Below are 20,034 nucleotides of genomic sequence, written 5' to 3'. Positions count from 1 at the left end.
TTAAATGGTTTCTGTCTGCCTAATCTATGACCTTTATTCCTAAATTTGTAATTTTAAAAATAACCTTTGAGTTTGTTTGAGGAGTACCCTCACACAATTAGTAGCATTATTAAAGTTTGTGTTCTTGTAATTTTTGTATTTCTGTAAAAATAGTTACTTCATAAATGTTATTTTATTCCAAGCAGGCATCAGATAGACAATAAACTGCTTTTAAAGATAAAAGTTAATATTTCTTAAAAGGGGCTAAGATTTGTAAGGTTTAGCTTATTAGATGCATGGATTTGGGGCAGACGTTGCAGAAGTCTGCATTATCTTTTCCCTATAAAGGACACGAAAATGTCCAGTAAAAACAATATAATCATCATAATAATAATGGCTGTTGTTCGAGCACAGTATGTCATATGGTATACTTTGCATATTTTATCTCATTAAGTTCTTACAGTAACCCAATGAAATAGACACTTCTTCCTCCGTTGTATTGAAGTAGGAACTGAAAAGATAGAGAGATTAGATAATTTACTAAAAGTCGTACAGCTAGGGGGGCACCTGGGTGGCTCAGTCGTTTAAGTGTTTGTCCTTGGCTCAGGTCATGATCCCAGGGTCCCAGGATTGAACCCCCCAGCTCAGGCTCCCTGCTCAGCGGGGAGCCTGCTTCTGTCTCTGCCCCTCCCTCCTGCTCTGCTCTCTTGTTCTCTCTTTCAAATAAATCTTAAAAAAAAAAAAAAAAAAAAAAAAAAAAAAAAAAGTCATGCAGCTAGGAAGTCAGGATTTGAACCTAGGTCTTACTGTACTGCCCCCACTAGTCTAGAAGAGTGGATCCCACTCCCAATTTATGACTTAGTAGTCTGACAGGTTCAGGGAATCTGTACTTCTAAAGAATAAGCTCGGTTATTGTGTTTATAGCTGCAGTTAAAAGTCATTGCATTAGGTTTTTTTGTTTTTTTTGAGGGAGGAGGATGTTAGCTTAGTAAAGATATAATTCACATACCATACAGTTCATAGATTTAAAGTGTACAGTTCAGTGGGTTTCAGTATATTCAAAGTTGTGCAGCCATCACAAACAATCTTAGAACATTTTTATCACTCTATAAAGAAACTCTGTACACTTTAGCAGTTACCCCTTCTCTGTTTTCTTGAAACCCCTTAGCCCTAGGCAGACACTAGTTTACTTTCTGTTTCTGCAGATTTGCCTGTTCTGGACATTTCATATAAATGGAATCCTACAACATGTGGTCTTTGGTGACTGGCTTCTTCCACTTAGCGTGTTTTCAAAATTCCTCCAGGTTGTAGCATGTATCAGTACTTCATTCCTTCTTACTGCTGAAGAATACTCCATTCTATGAATATACCACATTTTATTTACCCATTATCAGTTGAACAAATTTGGGTTGTTTCCATTTTCTGGCTGTTGCAAATAAAATTACTATGAACACTTGTGTCCGAGTTTTTATGTGGACATTTGTTTTCATTTCTCTTGGATTATATACCTAAATGTAGAATTACTGAGTCATATGGTAACTCTATGTTTAACCTTTTGAGGAAATTCTAGACTGGTTTCCTAAGTGGCTACACCTTTTTATGTTCCCACCACAGTGTATGAGAGTTCTGTTTTCTCTACATCCTCAACATCCTTGCTATCGTCTTTTTTATTATAGCCATTCCATGAGTAAGAAGTGGTATTGTGTGGTTTTGATTTGCAGTGTTTTGATGACTATACATTTGTTTTTAATTTTTGAAAGCTATCTTTTTATTATAAAGGAAAGTTATTTTCTGTGATGCAGATCTTGCTTTACCGCTTTTTTTTTTCTTTTTTGAAGATTTTATTTATTATTTATTAGAGAGAGTGCACAAGCAGGGTGAGGGGAAGAGGGAGAAGCAGACTCCCCACTGGGCAGGGAGCCCCATGCGGGACTCAATCCCAGGACCCTGGGATCATGACCTGAGCTGAAGGCAGATGCTAAACCGACTGAGCTACCCAGGTGCCCTGCTTTACTGATTTTTTAATTACAAAAAATAAAATCCTGAGCCCCTTTGAGAATGTTTACAAATTAAGACCCTTGGGCAAAGATCAAGTGAAATGGAAATTTGACATTTTTTACAGTTTTCTATGCCTTTTTTTTTTTTTTTTTTTTTTTTTTTTTGCGGGATGGAGGGTCAGAAGGAGAGGGAGAAAGAGGATCTTAAGTGTGGGCCTTGATCTCACAACCCTGAGATCATGATCTGAGCCAAAATCAGGAGTCAGATGCTTAATTGACTGAGTCACCCAGATGCCCCAAAAAGTGTTACATACCTTTACTATAGTTTGACTTACTACTGTAACCCATAACAGGAATTTACAGTTCAAAATACATGATAATTATCATTTTGTTAAACTTCTCTCTCTATATATTCACATTATTATAGATATATATTAGATTTCTATTATGATAATAAATCCTTATTTTCTTGTCATATGAGTACACCACTTTGAGTCATGCCATCTAGCAGTATATTTGAGGAATATGAGAAATTAGAAGTTCTTGAAATATAGCCTGTTGTTTAGTTTAAATAATATATTTGGAATTCAGTCATTATACAAGCTGCGTTGCTTTCTAGGGAACTATATTGAAATCAGAACATCTATCTGTTTAAGCATTAATGGCATCTTTATTAATGCTGTGTGATTTCACACCAGTGGTACATATTCACATGTGTGAACATTGGCAGAAAACAGTAAAAGGATACTAAACAGACAGTAAATGTAACCATATGAAGAGCCAGAGATAATACACCAGAGTAGCCAAGAAAACTCTTCATTTGGTAATATTCATTTACCTTTCTTTTTGTGTGATAAGGCATGGACACATAAAGTAAATGTCCTGTCTTTTTGTGTTAAATAGTAGATGGAACTCCTAGTCATTGCTTTCTTTTTACCATTTGTAATCTTGAAAGAGACTCTTCATTGTACACCAGGGCAATCAAGAAATTGTGTTTTGAGAGGGAAGACAGGAAATAATCACTCCCTCTCCCTGTAACCTCTACTGGTTCTGTTGAGTTTTATGTTAAAGCTATGCTTTTGTAAATTTTTTTTTTTTTTTATTTTTGGCCTGGGTGGATTAGAGTTAGGGCCATCAGGTAGTCAGTTTGAATAATTAATTCACTTTAGGGAATTCTGGACAATGAAGTTTTAAAGGATTTTAATCTTCTAGGGAAGGAAATGGTTGCTCATTGAAACCAGAAAAAAACTCCATCTTTATCTCTTTCGAATATTCCTACAGTTTTCCTTCTTTGAATTATGGGCTAGTTTAGGATTTCTTTATTTAAACATGAACCCTTTTTTTATTCTTTATAAAAACAGCTAAGTTAGAAGGAATATATTTTTTAAAAAATTTATTCTTCCTACATTGTATAATCAATAAAATGCTACATCATTTATATATAATATACAATTTCATGTGAATTTGTCAAAATAACCCATTTTGCTTATGAGAATGACCTGATATGTTAAAATGTATGCTTTTTGGGAACCCATAATCATTTTTCCCATTTTAAAGAAACAACTCTCACAGCATTCAGATCTATAAGAAATTAGAATCAGCAAAATTTTTTTACCCATTTGACACAGTAACAGTTACTGAAAACAGAATTCCTACTATACTGACGTACTACTATGTTATATTCTGTAAGTTAAGTGATATAATCAACATATAAAAATATATCATCAATATCTATATAAAAATACTAAGGACAGAACCAGCAATTTTTTAAGTTGAAGGACCTTAGAGATTTTAATTCCCTATCATTTAATTTTCTGAATTTTTGTAGATAATAAATGGTAGGTTTTCAATAAATGGGGTTTGAAGGGAATTTAATGAAGCCCAGTACTATTACCCATTTTTTCAATATTAACTCAAATTTTAACCCTTAGTCCCTAAAATTCTTGAAATTCTCCCAGGACTGCTAGGAGTGATAAAATTGCTTTTGTGGTCCAGGTAACATTATTTAATGGATCGCCTTTGAGTGTTTGTACAAGTGCTAATGAGTAACTTAGTTTGGCAGGAAAAAGAAATCAGAAAAAGGATTCATGGTCGTTAATAAATAACTCCTTTTGACTGGGAATCCTCAAGAGATTCTAGAGACGTGGACATGAACTGTTAACTTATTGTCATCCGATTGTCAGGTGTTTCACTGAACAACAAAAACCTGTAAAAGTTGTTATTGCTAAAGGAAGCAATAAGAGAACAGAAAATAACACTTAAGCTATCTTAGAAGGGTTTGATAGGATCAGAGAGAGGATACAGTTGACTTTCCACCCCGCTGAGGTATAGGGAATTGTGTTCTAATGACAGCATGCTACCCATTCAAAGGAGTATAGACACTCTTGCCCATGTTGCCTAGTTGCAGATGCCCTTGATTAGAAGAGCTACTGAAATCTTCTTTGCAGTGAAAAGGAGAATTAAGCTTATAAGACAGACTTGAGTAATGTAATGGTAGAAATTCTGATGTAATTCCCTAAATATGTTCAAGCTTGTATGATAGGTATTTCCAGCTTTTGTTAATTATGTAGTTTTATAAATTAGTATGATTTGATGTGATTTTTTTTATACAGCTAATCTCTGAATACTTGAAAATATTCCTGTAAGTTCAGGAACAAGAATTGAAAATTTTTTTTAAGATTTATTTGGGGGGAGGGGCAGATGTAGAGGGGAAGACAGAATCTTAAGGCGAGTTTCATGCCCAACCCAACACGGAGCCCCACTCAGGGCTCAGTCTCATGACCCTGAGATCATGACCTGAGCCAAAACCAAGAGTTGGGTCGCTTAACCAACTGTGTCCCTGGGTGCCCCTAGGAACAAGAATTATTTTTAAGATATAAGCATCTTTGGGATGCCTGGGCAGTGTAGTTGGTTAAGCGACCAACTCTTGGTTTCAGCTCGAATCATGATTTCAGGGTCATGAGATGCCCCGAGTTGGGCTCCATGCTGGGTGTGGAGCCTGCTTAAGATTCTCTCTCTCCCTCTCCCTCTGCCTCTCCATCCCTCTAAAAAAAGATAATTAACATAAAATAAAATATAAGCATCTTCAGTATGACTCAAAAGTGAAGGTCATATGACTTCACAGGGTAGGTCACAACTTATGAAACCTAATTGTTTACCAGTATTTGAGTGCCTACCATATACATTTTTAATAGGACCTTTTTGTATTTTCCTAGATTTAATTTAACCCATACTAAAATTTTGTTAAGGAATTTGTATCTCTATGCAGCCTGGTTATTGATCTGTAATTCTCTTTCTCTCTCTCTTTTTTTTTTTAATAGTTTGCTCTAAGAGTAATGCTGGCTTCATATCATAGAATGAGTTGGGAAGTATTCCTCTTTTGTGTTCTAGAAGAGTTTGTGTAGAATTAGTAGTATTTCCTCAAATATTTGGAAGAATTTATCAGTTCTACAATCTGAGACAGATGTTTTCTTTGTAGGAAGGTTTTTAATCACTGATCTAATTTAATTTAGTTAGTAGATACAGAGTTATCTGAGTTTTCTACTTCTCAGTTGAATTTTGTAGTTTGAATCTGTCAGCATTTATCTATTTTGTATAATTTGTTGAATTTTTTGGCATAAAGTTCGTAATAGTTCTATATTATTCTTTTAATGTCATCAGTATAATTTGTAATCATGTCTTTCTCTCATTCTGCATATTGGTAATTTGGTCGTCTTTGATCAGTCTGGCTAGAGATACATCAATTTTATTGGTCTTTAAGAAAAAACGTGCTTTTGGTTTCATTTTTTCTATTATTTTTTTCTTTTGTTTTCTCCTCTTTATTTAGTTTTTTCTTTAGGTTTAATATGCTCTTCTTTGTTTACTTTAAGTTATTAGATTGATTTCAAACCTTTCTTTTCATTATATAAGCATTTCATTATAAATCTCCCAAGTACTATTTTAGCAGCAGCATGCAAATTTTGATGTTGTATTTTCATTATTGTTTATTTTAAAATATTTTCTAAATATCTCTTATTCTTAACCCATGGATTATTTAGAAGTGAATTGTTCAACTTTCAAGTATTCAGGAGATGTTTTCCAATATTTTTGCTACTGATTTATAAAATATGGCTTGTCTTAATAAATGTTCTATATACAGTTGAGAAGTATATGCATTGTGTTGGGTTTTTTTGGAGCAAGGTCACAGATTAATTGATAATATTCATTCTATACTGCTATCAATTTTCTGTCCACTGTTTTCAATTAGTGAGAAAATAAGTGTTGAAATAGCCAACCATAGTAACAGATTTTTCTCCCACTAGTATTATTAATTTTTGCTGCTTATATTTTGAAACTGTTATTACTTGTAGATATACTTAGGATTTTTTCCCCCCAGTGAGGTTACTTATATCATTAAGAAATATCTGTCTTTATTTCTGGTAACATTCCTGGTAATTTTTTTTTTTTTTTTAATGAATCCTGTTTTAATGAATCCTCTGATCTGTTGTTAATACAGCCACTCCAGCTTCCTTGTTAATTGGTACTTGCATTGTATATCTTTTTCCATTCTTTCTCCTATTTGTGTCTTTACATTTAAAATGGTTTTTTTATAGATAGCATATAGATCTTGTGGTTTTTAATCCTGGCAGTTTAAAAAAAATTTTTTAATTTAAGTTTTAAGTAGTTAACATACAGTGAAGTATTGATTTCTGGAGTACAATCCAGTGATTCATCACTTCCTTACAACACCCAGTGTTCATCATAACACATGCCCTTCTTAATTCCTATCACCCATCTAGTCCATCCTGCACCCACCTCCCTCCATCAACCCTCAGTTTGTTCTCTCTTGTTAAGAGTCTCTTATGGCTTGTTTCTGTCTCTCCTTTTTCTTTTTCCCCTTCCCATATGTTCATCTGTTTTCTTTCTTAAATTCCACATATCAGTGAGATCATATTACTCCTGGAAGTTTTTGTCTTACTTGAAGAGCTTAGACCATTTACATTTAATATAGTTTCCAGTATGATTTGATTAAATCAACCATCTGTTTTTCTGTTTGTGCCATGCCATATGTTATTCTTTTTTTCCCTTCATTTCATGCCTTATTTTAGATCAACTATTTTTATAAAATCCATTTTTCTCAATTGTTGGCATATTAGTTATATATGTCTTTGTTACTCTGCTTTAGTAGCTGCTCTAGTATTTACAGTACATATCATAACAGTCTCCATTCAAATAATATTATACCACTTCTCATATATCCTAAGAACATCACACAGAACACTTTTACTTCTTCCATTCTTTGTGCAATTATTGTCATACTTTTTTATTCATACATTAAAAATCCCATAATAATACATTGCTGTTATTCTTGCTTTAAATTTTATGTTTTTTAAGCTTTTCACTTTGAACAAATTTTAGACTTACAGAAAAGTCGTACTGGTTTTACAACCCTGTGTACTCATCTACCCCTTACCCAGCTTCCTCTGTTATTAACAGTCTACATAACCATTATACAGTGATTAAAACCAAGAAATTTACATTGGTACAATACTATAAACTACAAATTTTATTTAGATTTCACCAGTTTCTTCACTAATGTACTTTTTCTGTTCCAGAATCATACATTACATTTAATAGTCATATGTCTGTAGTCTCCTTCAACCTGTGGAAAGTTTTTTGAAACTTTCGAAGAGTACTGCTCAGGTATTATATAATAGATCACTCATTTTTTGTTTATATTATATTTTCTCAGGTTTGAGATTATGTGTTTGGCAAGAATGCCACTGAAGTAATTATGGTGCTTTCCCCAGTGAATCATATCAAGAGATATATGATATTGATACGACTCATTACTGGTGATTTTGATGTTGGTTATGGTGATTTTGTTGTACTGCTCTACTTTAAAGTTAATAATTTTTTCTTAATAATTACCCTAAGGAGTGCTGGTTTTAGTCTATGCCAATATCTTGTTTTTCCTTAATCTTCTGCTCCCTAATTTTAGCATTCATTGGTGGATCTTGATCTACCCTGAAACAATTATTACTGTATTCTAATGGTGATTTTTAAAAATTTCTTTTGCATTAATTGGCATTCTTCTACAATAAAGAGCTGTCTTTTCTCTCCCTCATATATTTATTTATTCCATTACTTAAATTATATCAATCTGGACTTATCTATTCTGTGGGTTCCAGTCCAATATTATTTTTATTATTTTATTGCCCAGTTTATTCCACCTTTGGTTATTGTGGACTCTTTTAGGTTGGTTCCTGTGCCTTTTGCTATGCCATCATTCTTCTTCATTATCTTTCAAAGAAAAATGCAAAAAAAAAAACAAAAACAAAAACAAAAAAACCTCTTTTATAGTTAGCCATAAATTTACCATTTCTAGTACTTTCATTTTTTGTGTAGATCTGAACTTCTGTTTTCTTTTTTTCCAAAGAACTTCTTTTAATATATATTGTAGTGCAGATATGCTCATAATGAATTCTCCAGGCTTTTGTTTATCTCAGAGCCTTTTGCTTTTATTTTTGAAAGCTATTTTTCTTAGTATAGAATTCTAGTTTGACAGCTTTCCTTTTTTCTGTATTTAATTTAATTTATTTTTTAAAATTTTATTTGTTTATTTGACAGAGGCAGCAAGAGAGGGAACATAAGAAGGGGGAGTGGGAGAGGGAGAAGCAGGCTTCCTGCTGAGCAGGAAGCCTGATGGGGGGCTGGATCCCAGAACGCAGGGATCATGACCTGAGCCGAAGGCAGATGCTTAATGACTGAGCCACCTAAGCGTCCCTTTTTTCTGTATTTTAAACTTCTCTCTCCTATCTCTCTGGGTTTTGTTTGGTTTTGTTTGTTTTTTCTTGCTTGCCTAGCTTTGGGCAACAGTTTTGCTATTATTCTTATTTTTGTTTCTGTGTCTAAGTCTTTTTCTCTGTATATTTAAAAAATGTTTTTCTTTGTCCCTGGTTTCCAGCAATTTGTTTACAATGTGCCTCTATTTGGTGTTTTTCATGTTGCTTCTGCTTGGAGTTTATGAGCTTCTTGGATATGTGGGTTTATGGTTTTCATCAAAGTTGGAAAGATTTAGGCCATTATTTCTTGAAATTTTCTTGATTTTTGGCACCTTCTTTGCTTTTTTAATTCTGTGGATTTCTAACTACATGTATATTAGATCTCTTTATGTTACCTTTCAGGTCACTGATGTTTCTGTTCATTTTTTATGTGTGTTTTAGATTGTTTCTATTACTATTTTTTTATTGCTATATGTAATTACTTTTTCAGTGTCTAAATCTATTGTTAATCCCATGTAAATGAAATTTGAATTTGAGATACTATATTTTTTTGAGATTTAGTCTGATATATGGTCTTTATTTTTATAGTATGGCCCTTTTGGGATTTTGTTTTCTGACCCTTCTAACTTGGCAGCACTGAAATTCCAAAACTTATCCACTATAGATGGCAGCTGTCAAAATCTCTGCCTGGCTCTTTAGCCTTCTAGCGGTTGTTTTTCCTCTGGGCTCTTGCAGTCTTCTCTCCCATGGGTGTACTTTTGGAGTCAGTGAAAAATTTGAGGGGTATGTATATGCAGATTTTGGAACTCCACTCTTTGTGGTTTCCTCCTTTCCAGGATATCCAACCTTGAATTCCAGACACTGTTGTAGACCCTAGACCTTGTCCTCTGGCTTCTCAGGCCAGTGGGACTCTGGCTTTCTACTTGAGATTTATTTTCTGCTGCCAGATTTGTGAGTAACTTCATGGTAAAAGCCTTAACAAATGTGGATCATACCCAGTGTAATTTTTTATATAAGTTAGCTACTGTTCATAAGAAAGTACTCTGAAACATAGCTCTTAAAACAACACTCGTTTACTGCTGTCTTACAGTTTCTTTATTCAGAATCAGACATAGCTTAACTGGATCTTCTGATTCAGGGTTTCCTCCCAAGATCTCTCACTCAGGGTGGTAGCCAGGGCTGGGGTATCGTCTGAAGGCGTGCCTGGAAAAGGATCCGCATCTGAGCTCATGTGATTGTTTTCAGGATTCAGTTGCTCGAAGGTTTTTGGACTAAGGTCTTCAGCTTCTTCCTGGCCGTTGGCTGGAAACTGCCCTCAGTTCTTTGCCACATGGATCTCTCCAGCATGGCAGCTTGCTTTATCAAAGGGTGCAAGCTGAGAAGGCAATAGAGAGAGTGGTAGCAAGATGAGAGCACAATCTTTTGTAACCTAATCACAGATGTGACATCTCATCACTGTTCTTACATTCTCTTCATTAGAAACATGTCACTGAGTTCAGTGCACATTCAAGGGAGGGTTAATTATACAGTTACACATGAGACAGTGTCATTGGGGCCATCTTAAAAGTCTGCCTATCACAGTTCCCTTTTTGCAAGAGTTGAATTCGTTCTAGTTTCTGCTTTGAGTCTCTCTGCATGCTTTTGTATAGTGTTTTTAAAGTAATTTATCCAGGACTCCACGGTTACCATTAGCCAGAAGACCAATATTTGTCTCTTTGGATATTAACCCCAACTCCCTCTTTGGGACAGAAATGTTCTGTCATGACAACATTTTCTTCAGACCTGTATTTTTTTTTTCCCTAATTAACCAAAAATTGTTACCTATATCACTGATATCTCAGATTCAGCATGATCAAATATAACTCCTCACCAAACACCCTTCTTCCTTTTGGATTCTGTTTCTCTCTTTTAATTGCATCATTATCTTTTCTGTCAACTCAGGTTCAAGATCTTGGAATCAGGATTATTTCCCCCTGTTCTAGATCATTTCAAAGTGTGGCCTAATCAGACAGGTTGCTGGCCAACCAATGTTTTTGTCACCAGTTTGGCAGGTTAACAACACAAATTGAAAGTAAGCATTTAGAATCTTGTATAACAATTTGACATTGCCAGGAGGGGCGCCTGGGTGGCTCAGTCGTTGAGCGTCTGCCTTCGGCTCAGGGCGTGATCCTGGCGTTATGGGATCGAGCCCCACATCAGGCTCCTCCACTGGGAGCCTGCTTCTTCCTCTCTCACTCCACCTGCTTGTGTTCCCTCTCTAGCTGGCTGTCTCTCTCTCTGTCAAACAATTTGACATTGCCGGAACATCCAAAAATGCAATTTTGTATTTTACAGAATATTGGTCCACAACCACCTGTGAAAAAAACAAAACCCCTTCATCATATATAATTTACCACATTCCTATTGCTATTTCCATGTTTAGTTGCTTGTGTAGTGGGCCTCTTCATTAAGGTGCTTTTGATGATTCACGGTAGGCCCTCATACTATTTTATGCGAGCTAACTGCAGTAGCTTCCTAATAGACTGTGCTTCCTAATTCTGCCTTTTCCAATCCATTCTTTCAAATCTATGAGAAAATAGACTTCTCAGAACAACATTCTGATTATCATGCTTGTTTAGAAACTTTAAATTGTACTTTTCTACCTGATCAAAAAGTTTGATATATAGGACTCCAGATCTCTTTTCTTCTTTTCCTTTCTCCCTTTCACATGTCCTGTGTTTCAGTACACATATGTACATGGTTCCTCCCTGCCACTCTATACACTCTTTTATTTCCAGCTGTCTTTCCTTGCTTTACTTTTTTGTTTACAGCAGTTATCACTTTATTTCCTTATTTTCTGATGCTTCCTTTGGTGCATACTAGGATGTAAGCTCCTTGAGAATCGACTTTGTTTTGTTCACTGCTTAATTTCTAGTAGGTACACAATAAATTTTTCTTGAGTGATGAAGTGAATGAGATGGTCATCCTAAAGATAAAGAATTTTGACAATGAAAGGCCTTGAAGATCTAAAATGGTTTTTTAATGGTGAAATTTCATAAGCAGCCCTCTCTGGCTTCCATCAAATCACATGTTGTCTCCTGCTAATTGTAAGTTTCATGAAAAGAGGTATTTAGTGTCTTGTGGTCTCTTTGTATCTTTAGTGCCTAGTATTGTGCCTGGTAAAGAGAACAGGCACATAGGAATTTTTTTCAGACTGATTAATGCTCTTAGAGCAATAATTTGTCTTCTGTTTTAGTGACACAGTGTATTCAAATCTTCATATAATAATGTTCCTTTGTTACTGCTTAAACCCCAGACATTTAGTTTGTCACTTATTTAATCACATATTTGTTAAACTACTCTGAACAAAGCCATGTATAAAATATTTTTAACAATTACTGAAAGTCAATGATCTTTCTAAAAGAAGATGTGAAAAAATGGGAAACTTGGAAAAGTTCCAAATAATCCTCAGCAATTTGGTATTTAAATGCATTTTAATAACTTGCAATCTTCAGAAGGGGAAAAAATTTTTTCTCCTCCTAAAATCACTCTTCCGTTGTTTGATGAACATTAGTTTTACATCTCAATTATCTGACTTCCATATATCAGGCATCATGTGTTCCACTTCTTTTTGCATGTGGAACGCTAACTTTCTGTATTACAAAATGAAAATGGGTTTAATATATTAGAGTAACCTGGGAGACTGTATTGCTCAGAGAAATAGCAGGAAGAATGCCAACAAGAGTCTAGACAGTGTTGTCACCTTTGAGAAGGAATATGTCAGCATGCTTCATTGTCTGGATATAGGGTAATGTCATGCTTAAAAAGTCTTGGATATACTGTGCAACCCTTGCCTCCTCTAAAGACAAGGCAAAAGGAAAATAACTTTTTCAAAATGGAATTAATTTAGACTTTAGAGAACTTCCATAGAGGAAAAAAACACATTTTACTAAACTATGTTGAAGATTATGCATCTAACACAAATTTAAGAAATGACTTTTTCTGTTTTTATGCCATGGTTCAGTTTGAGGCATGTCCAAAGCAGGAGCATGGACCAGAGACATTTTTTTAAAACTTTTTATTGATCATAAATGTACAACGAAGAATGTTTGCCAACTGTATAATATCAGTATCCAAATGAGAAAATAGAACATCAATACCACCCAGGAGACCCTTCTTTGAGTCACTATTCCCATCAAGAGTAAACTTAGTATACTGACTTCTATGAACAAATATTAATTTTCCTTGTTTTTATATAAATGGAACCATAATCTATGTATGTTTTTGTGTTTGAGTTCTTCCTCTTGGCATTATTCATCATAATTAGTGTATGTAGTTAGAGATTGCTTATTCTTATTATTGCATAATATCTCATAGTGTGAATATGCCACAATTTATTTATCCGTTCTGTTGCTTGGTACTTTGTAATTTGGGGCAGATACAAATAGTGCTATATGGACTCATTTCTGTTGAATATATCCCTAACAAAAGAATTGGAACCCATGATTTTTTTGCCTAATTTCCTTACATCGCTTCTTCTTCTTCTTTTTAAAGTATCTGTGTAGTTTCTGACCATCTTTTAAAATCTGGCTTTTCCCAATCCACCCAGCCAGAATCTTGCTTCTCCATTTACCCATCACTTTTTTTTTTTTTAAAGATTTTTATTTTTAAGTAATCTGTACATCCAACGTGGGACTTGAACCCACAGCCCTGAGATCAAGAGTTGCATGCTCCAGTGACTGAGCCAGCCAGATGTCCCCTACCCATCACTTTGTGTATGTGTATATACCTCCTACTTTTTTTTTTAGATAGGCTCCACAAACTCATGACCTTGAGATCAAGACCTGAGCTGAGATCAAGAGTCAGATGCTTAACTGAAGAGCCACCCAGGTTCCCCTATATACCTCCTACTTTATGTTTACAACATTCTACTTATATATTTTTATGTAGATCTTAGTTTTTCAGGATAGATTTTGTTTTTTGAGGGCAAACATTATCACATTATTATTGCTTTTCCAAAAGGTTCCCTTATATCCCGTAAAGCTATACTTTCAAAATATAACCACCATTGCTACATACCTGTTAGAATGGCTAAAATCCGAAACACTGACAACACCAAATATAGATGCAAACTCTTACTCGTCACTGGTGAGAATGCACAATGGTACAGACACTTGGAAGACAGTTGGCAAATTCTTTCAAAGCTAAACATAGTCTTACCATTACAATCCGTCAATCATGCTCCTACTTATTTACCCAAGTGAATTGAAAACTTATGTCCATACAAAAAACTGAACACAAAATGTTTTTAGCAGTTTTATTCATAATTGTTAAAAATTGGAAGCAACCAAGATGTCATTCAATAAATGAATGGATAAACAAACTGTGGCACAACACAATGAAGTATTGTTCGGTGATAAACGAACTATCTAGCCACAGAATGACATAGAGGAACCTTAAATGCATATTGCTGAATGAAGGAAGCCAATCTGAACAATGCTACTACATCTTACATGATTCTGGCAAAGGCAAAAGTAAAAGATCAGTGGTTGCTAGGGGCCCTGAGACAGGGGAAGAGGGGTGAATGTGTAGGTGAAGCATGGGATTTTTAGGGTAATTAAACTATTCTTTCTTTTTTTTTAAGATTTTATTTATTTGACAGAAAGAGTGGGGGAGAGGGAGGGAAAATCTGAACCAGACTCCACTGAGCACAAAGCCTGATGGGGTTCTTGATCCTGCAGCCATGAGATCATAACCTGAACTGAAACCAAGAGTTGGATGCTTAACTGACTAAGCCACCCAGGCGCCCCTCCTTAAAACTATTCTGTATGATGCCTGTAATGATGCGTACACAATATTATATATTTATCAAGGCCCATGGAACTAGACAACACAAAGAGTGAATGCTAATGTAAAATATGAATTTTCAGCTAATAGTATTAATGTATCAGTGTTGATTTATCAACTGTAACAATGTACCACTTAATGGAAGATGTTAATAGGGGAAACTGTGTGCAGGGAAGAGCATCTATGGGAACTCCGTACTTTCTGTGCAGTTTTCCTGTAAACCTAAAACTGCTATAAAAACAATAATAAAAAACACTGTTATTACAATTACCACTCCTTTCTTAGTCAAAGCTGAACTCTTTACCTTAGCTTGCAATACTATAGGTGAATCTGACCTAGGGCTATTTTTTCTCCTACCACCTGATCCCTTAATCATGATTTTAGCCACATTGGTTTTCTGTTGTATTTTGAACTGCTCTCTTGCCTCATAGTCTTTGTGCTTGCTCTTCACTCAGCCTGGAACATTCTTCCCCCAGAATTCTCATCGTTTCTTCCCTCTCCCATTATTTAGGTCTCTTTTCTTTTCTTTTCTTTTCTTTTCTTTTTTTTTTTTTAAGATTTATTTATTCCAGAGAGAGAATGAGAGAGAGAGAGAGGGCACGTGTGAGTGAGGGGAGCGTCAGAGGGAAAGGAAGAGAGAATCCTGAAGCACAGGTCTGTTTGCAAATGCTGCTTCATCAGCATTTTTCCCTTTTACTTATTATCAACACCTCCAATCTCCTTCCCTCATCACACTCTTTTACTTTTATCTTGCTTTATTTTCTTTTATAGCTCTTAATACTTCCTCACCTTGATTATATGTTAATTTGTTTTTTCCTTATTAAAATATAAGTTCTATGAAGGCAAGCATTTTATCTTTTTTTTTTCTCTTACTGTATCCTTGTCCCCTAGAATAGTGTCTAGCACATGGTAGGTGTTTAGTAAACATTTGCAGAATGTATAAATGAATGAAGTCCATGTTCTCTCTGTAGGCAAGTGTGTGGGAAGTCAAATTTAAAATCAAAAGATGGCTTAGTGTGGAATATGAGTCATAAGATGTGTAATATTAATGGCTGATGTTACCAATATGATAGCATGATGCATTCGTTTTCCCTAAAAGATACATCTGCTCCACAGACAGGAAACTTCTATTATGGGTCAGAAAATGCTCTTTCATGAACAATGTAGAAGAGACTGTTTACCTCTTTGAATCTCCCTTTTTTCTCGTTGAATTAAAAAATGTACAAAAATGAAAAATCATAAAATACAAATGTATAAAGTAGGAAATAAAAACCACTCTTAAACCCAGTCAGAGGCAAGTCAGTTTTAACACCTTGGTTACTGTCCTTGAGAATCATCTGGGTTGGATTTATATATATTTTTTTAATCGTATTTGAATCATATGTGGTGAAACATGTTTAAAAGTACTATGTAGCTAGACAGAGTATAGAAATAGCAAATGGTGTATAAGTATTTCATGAACTGCTTAGATATTTAATATGTAAATATCTTACAGATTATAACTTAGGCTCTTATCCTGGCACAGTGTCTAGAATTTGTCGTATATTCACAATTTGCAAATGTTTCTAATTATTATAATATGAACAAGAGGAGCTTGGGCAGTTACGAGTGTTACTCTAAAGAAGAGAGATTTTAAACTCCTCCTACCTCCAACACTAAAAATGTTTTGTTAATTGCATTAAATAGGAAGTTTTGGATTAGTTTTGAAAATATTTTAGATTTTCATGGAAACTATGTGTAAATGATAAACTTCCCTGAAGTTTATTAGACTTTTTCTTTGGACTGAACAAAATTTAAAGTTCTGAAAATGTTCTTCATGGGGCTTAAAATTTATACATGGATTTTGGGGAAAGTCTAAAATAATTTTCAGATTTAACTCCCAATAATATATATATATAATTTAGTTGTGAGCGTACTATATTTCAGGGACTAACAGGCCAGATTTTAAAATCATGGGTTTTTTTGTGTGTGTGTTGTTAAAAAAAATTAAATCACATTTCCTGAGTTTTAAGCATTTTCAAAATATTTAGGGATTACTAGATTGTGAGAAAGAAGTATTAGTGTTATTAGGTGACACTCTTCTGAATGTGTCAGTATTACCATGATTTCCTGACTTTGCAGAGAGTTGTATTGCTGGAGGATAACTTCCTGGAGAGAATATATGTTTAAAATAATCTGGTTTCCATGTGGTGATTTACACAAATCAAAAAGGTTTAACTTAATTAATTGAGTCTAGGTGATTATAGTCTGCTTTTTAAAAACTTTTTAGTTTTAATATTAGTCATATGCAAATTTCTCTCCTAAAATGTTAGTAACTAATTTGTTTTTATGTTCAGATGTATCAAACTGGCATCCTGAATACTGAAAAAAGCCCACAAATGTGTTTTGTTCTGTTTTAACCTAAGAATTAGTTGTTAGCATTTAAGCATTAGGAGGTTTTATTTGAAAATCTAGATTTCTAACTTCGTTTGAAAAATGGTAGTATTGAACTTTCTTGTTCCAATGTAGCAGTGATTCTCAACTGAGGGCAATTTTGGCAGTGTTACGACAAAGGACATTTGTTAATGTCTAGAGACAGTTTTGATTGTTATAACTTAGGGAGGTGCTATTGGCATCTAAAGGGTAAAGGCTAGGGGTGCTGCTTATGCCCAGGATAGCCTCATATATCAAAGAATTATCCAGTCCAAAATGTCGTAGTACTGAAGTTGAAAAGTCCTGCAATATGAATCCTAGCTATTCCAAATGGGCTAACGTTAGTCATAGTCTTCTTCCAGCTTGTTTTATTTACTTGCCTCGACTCTGTACACTTTTGGACTTGTGTATCTTTTAGAGTAGTGGAAGTTATTTTCATTGCAACTAAAACAGTTTCAAGTATTATTAGAAAAGATGATGGCAAATTCAAAAAATGTTTTATTACCTCTGGCTTGAAGAGCATTAGAATCCAAATTTTATCTTCCCCAGTTATCTTCATTTATTCTTTAAGTTAACATGATGCTGTGTACTAAGCACTGTACTAGATACAGAGGAGATAAGCAGGTATACAAACTTTAAAGATTGTTCCATTTACCATTATGTAATTTAAAGTGAGTTTTTTGAAAACAACATGCAGTTGGATCCTTTTTTTTTCTTTCTTTCTTCTCTGACAGTCTCTTGTCTTTTATTTGGTGCATTTAAATTATTAACATTAACAGTGTTTACTGATTTAGTTGAATTAATATCAATTATATTTGTAACTGTTTTCTATTAGCTGAACTTGTTCTTTCTTTTTGTCTTTCATAATTTTTTTGCCTTTATCTGGTTTTAATTGAGCATTTTATATTATTCCATTTTCTCTCTTCTTAGCGTATGATTTATACTTCTTTTAATTTTGTTTGTATGTGTGTGTGGTCTTCCTGGAATTTACGGTGTGCATTTACACCTAATTATAAGTCCGCTTTCAAATAATGCTATACCACTTCGTGGGTAGTGTGGTTACCTTATAACAGAATATTCCCAATTCTTCCCTATTGTCTCTTATAACTTTGCTGTCATTCATTTCATTTATCCTTAATCTATAATCATCTAATACATTGTTGCTATTAATACTTTGAACAAACCAGTATCTGTTAGGTCAATTAAGAGTAAGAAAATATTTTATCTTTATTTCTTCTCCAATGCTCTTCTTTTATATAGATGCAAGTTTCTAATCTGTATCATTCTCCCTTTTTTTGAAGAACTTCTTTTAGTATTCTTGTAAGACAGGTCTACTGGTGACAGACTCCCTCAATTTTTGTTTGTCTGAGACAATCTTTATTTTTCTTTTACTTTGAAGGATAATTTCATTGGATACAGAATTTTAGGTTGGTGGGGTTTTTTTTCTTTCAAGACTTTAAATATTTCATTGATTCTCTTTTTGCTTACATGGTTTTCTAAAGAGAAATCTAAATAATATGGTTTTCATCCTTGGTTCTCCAAAAGTAAAGTGCTTTTATCATCTAGCTTCTTCCAAAAATTTTCCCTTTGCCTTTGATTTTCCGCAGTTTGAATATGCAATGCCTAGGGGAAAACAGGAGGAGATTTTTCTTCTGTCTTTATCCTAAGAACCTGGGTGGTAAAGTACAAGGGTCCAGTTTCTCCGCCTCCTTGCCAACATTTGTTATTTTCTGTTTTTTTATTATATAGCCATTCTAGTGGGTGTGAAGTGGTATCTCATTGTGGTTTTGATTTGATTTTTCTCATGATTAGTGATGTCGTGCATCTTTTCATCTATTTATTGGCCATTTGTATATTTTTTGGAGAAATGTCAATTAAAGTTCTTTAACCATTTATAAATTTGGGACTTGTTGTTGAGTTGTAAATGTCCTTTTGTTTTGGATATTAATCCTTTAGTAGATACAGGATTTGCAAATATTCTCTCCTATTCTGTGGGTTGCCTTTTCACTCTTTTGATAGTGTCCTTTGATGCACATTGTTTTTAATTTTGATGAAATTCAGTTTACCTATTTTCTCTTTGTTGCCTGTGTTTATAATAATATGGCTTAATAATGTGCCCTAGACTCATTTTTCAGTTTCATGTACTTTATTTGCTCATCTTACTTATTCAGTATTTATAATTAATGCCTTTAGAAAAAAAGGGAAGTCATGAGAGAACCAATGTAGCTGTTACAAATTATAAAGTTTTTGAACTGTATGTTCAAATAAAGAATTCTGCAATGAAGAATGTTGCAAAATAACACTAAGAATCATCTAAATTGCCAGTACAGCTCTTTCAACTAGAATGAGGAGAAATAAACCTTATTTTCTGTCCTTGTGGAGTACTATTAAAATCTAGAAGCAGTTTTGATTTATAAATCTCACTTTGTATATTTACATAACATCAGAACATATGCCTATTTGAGATTATATATACTTTTGAGGTAGAAGATGACCGTCAGATTGGAAGATGAATCTGATATTATCGTGTTGAATTTGGTTAAAAAATTAGTGAGCTCTACTTACGCAATATATAAACATAAATGGGGTTGAATTGGTTACTTTAAACTACATATATATAATATTAGGCGGTCATTTATATTGGTAGTCAGATCTTGTGTTTGACTTTTATATTTTCCAGAAAGATATAATTATGATATAGAGAATGAAGGTGTTTTTTTCTTTCTTTCGGTATTACTTAATATATTCTTTAATAATTCTTATTAAATTTTTATGTTGGTCAATTTTACAGGTGAATTATGTAACCTCATTACGCTGGATGTAGCTCACAATCAACTTGAACACCTCCCAAAGGAGATTGGAAACTGCACACAGATAACCAACCTTGACTTGCAGCACAATGAACTGCTAGACCTCCCAGATACTATAGGTATGGATGATATTAATAGTCATTTATAGCTACTTGGACATTAAAAAGACTTTTTTTGATCCATTTCTATAACAAAAGATAAAAGATTAAAATTCACTATTGTCAAAGTAGTAAAACTTTTTATTTC

The 20,034-nt window shown here is 33.9% G+C and overlaps 1 protein-coding gene and 1 long non-coding RNA gene across 3 annotated transcripts in view; one reads left to right on the top strand and one right to left on the bottom strand.

The window, feature by feature from the left end:
• SHOC2 (SHOC2 leucine rich repeat scaffold protein) overlaps positions 1–20,034 on the top strand; it is a 91,785-nt gene that overhangs the window by 45,868 nt on the left and 25,883 nt on the right. For both annotated transcript variants that reach the window (XM_008684451.2, XM_040624311.1), the window contains exon 3: positions 19,770–19,907. In XM_008684451.2, coding sequence (XP_008682673.1) covers positions 19,770–19,907 — 138 coding nt within the window. The remainder of the gene's footprint in view (positions 1–19,769; positions 19,908–20,034) is intronic.
• Positions 9,796–20,034, bottom strand: part of LOC103657032 — a 69,040-nt gene continuing 58,801 nt past the window's right edge. The window contains exon 4 of the long non-coding RNA XR_005833226.1: positions 9,796–10,115. This is a non-coding gene — a long non-coding RNA (uncharacterized LOC103657032). The remainder of the gene's footprint in view (positions 10,116–20,034) is intronic.

Source organism: Ursus maritimus, unplaced genomic scaffold (assembly GCF_017311325.1).
Source record: "Ursus maritimus isolate PB19 unplaced genomic scaffold, ASM1731132v1 scaffold_7, whole genome shotgun sequence".
Classification (NCBI taxonomy): Eukaryota; Metazoa; Chordata; class Mammalia; order Carnivora; family Ursidae; genus Ursus; species Ursus maritimus.
Note: the sequence above shows the minus strand (reverse complement) of the source record. Positions and strands in the feature narration are given on the sequence as shown.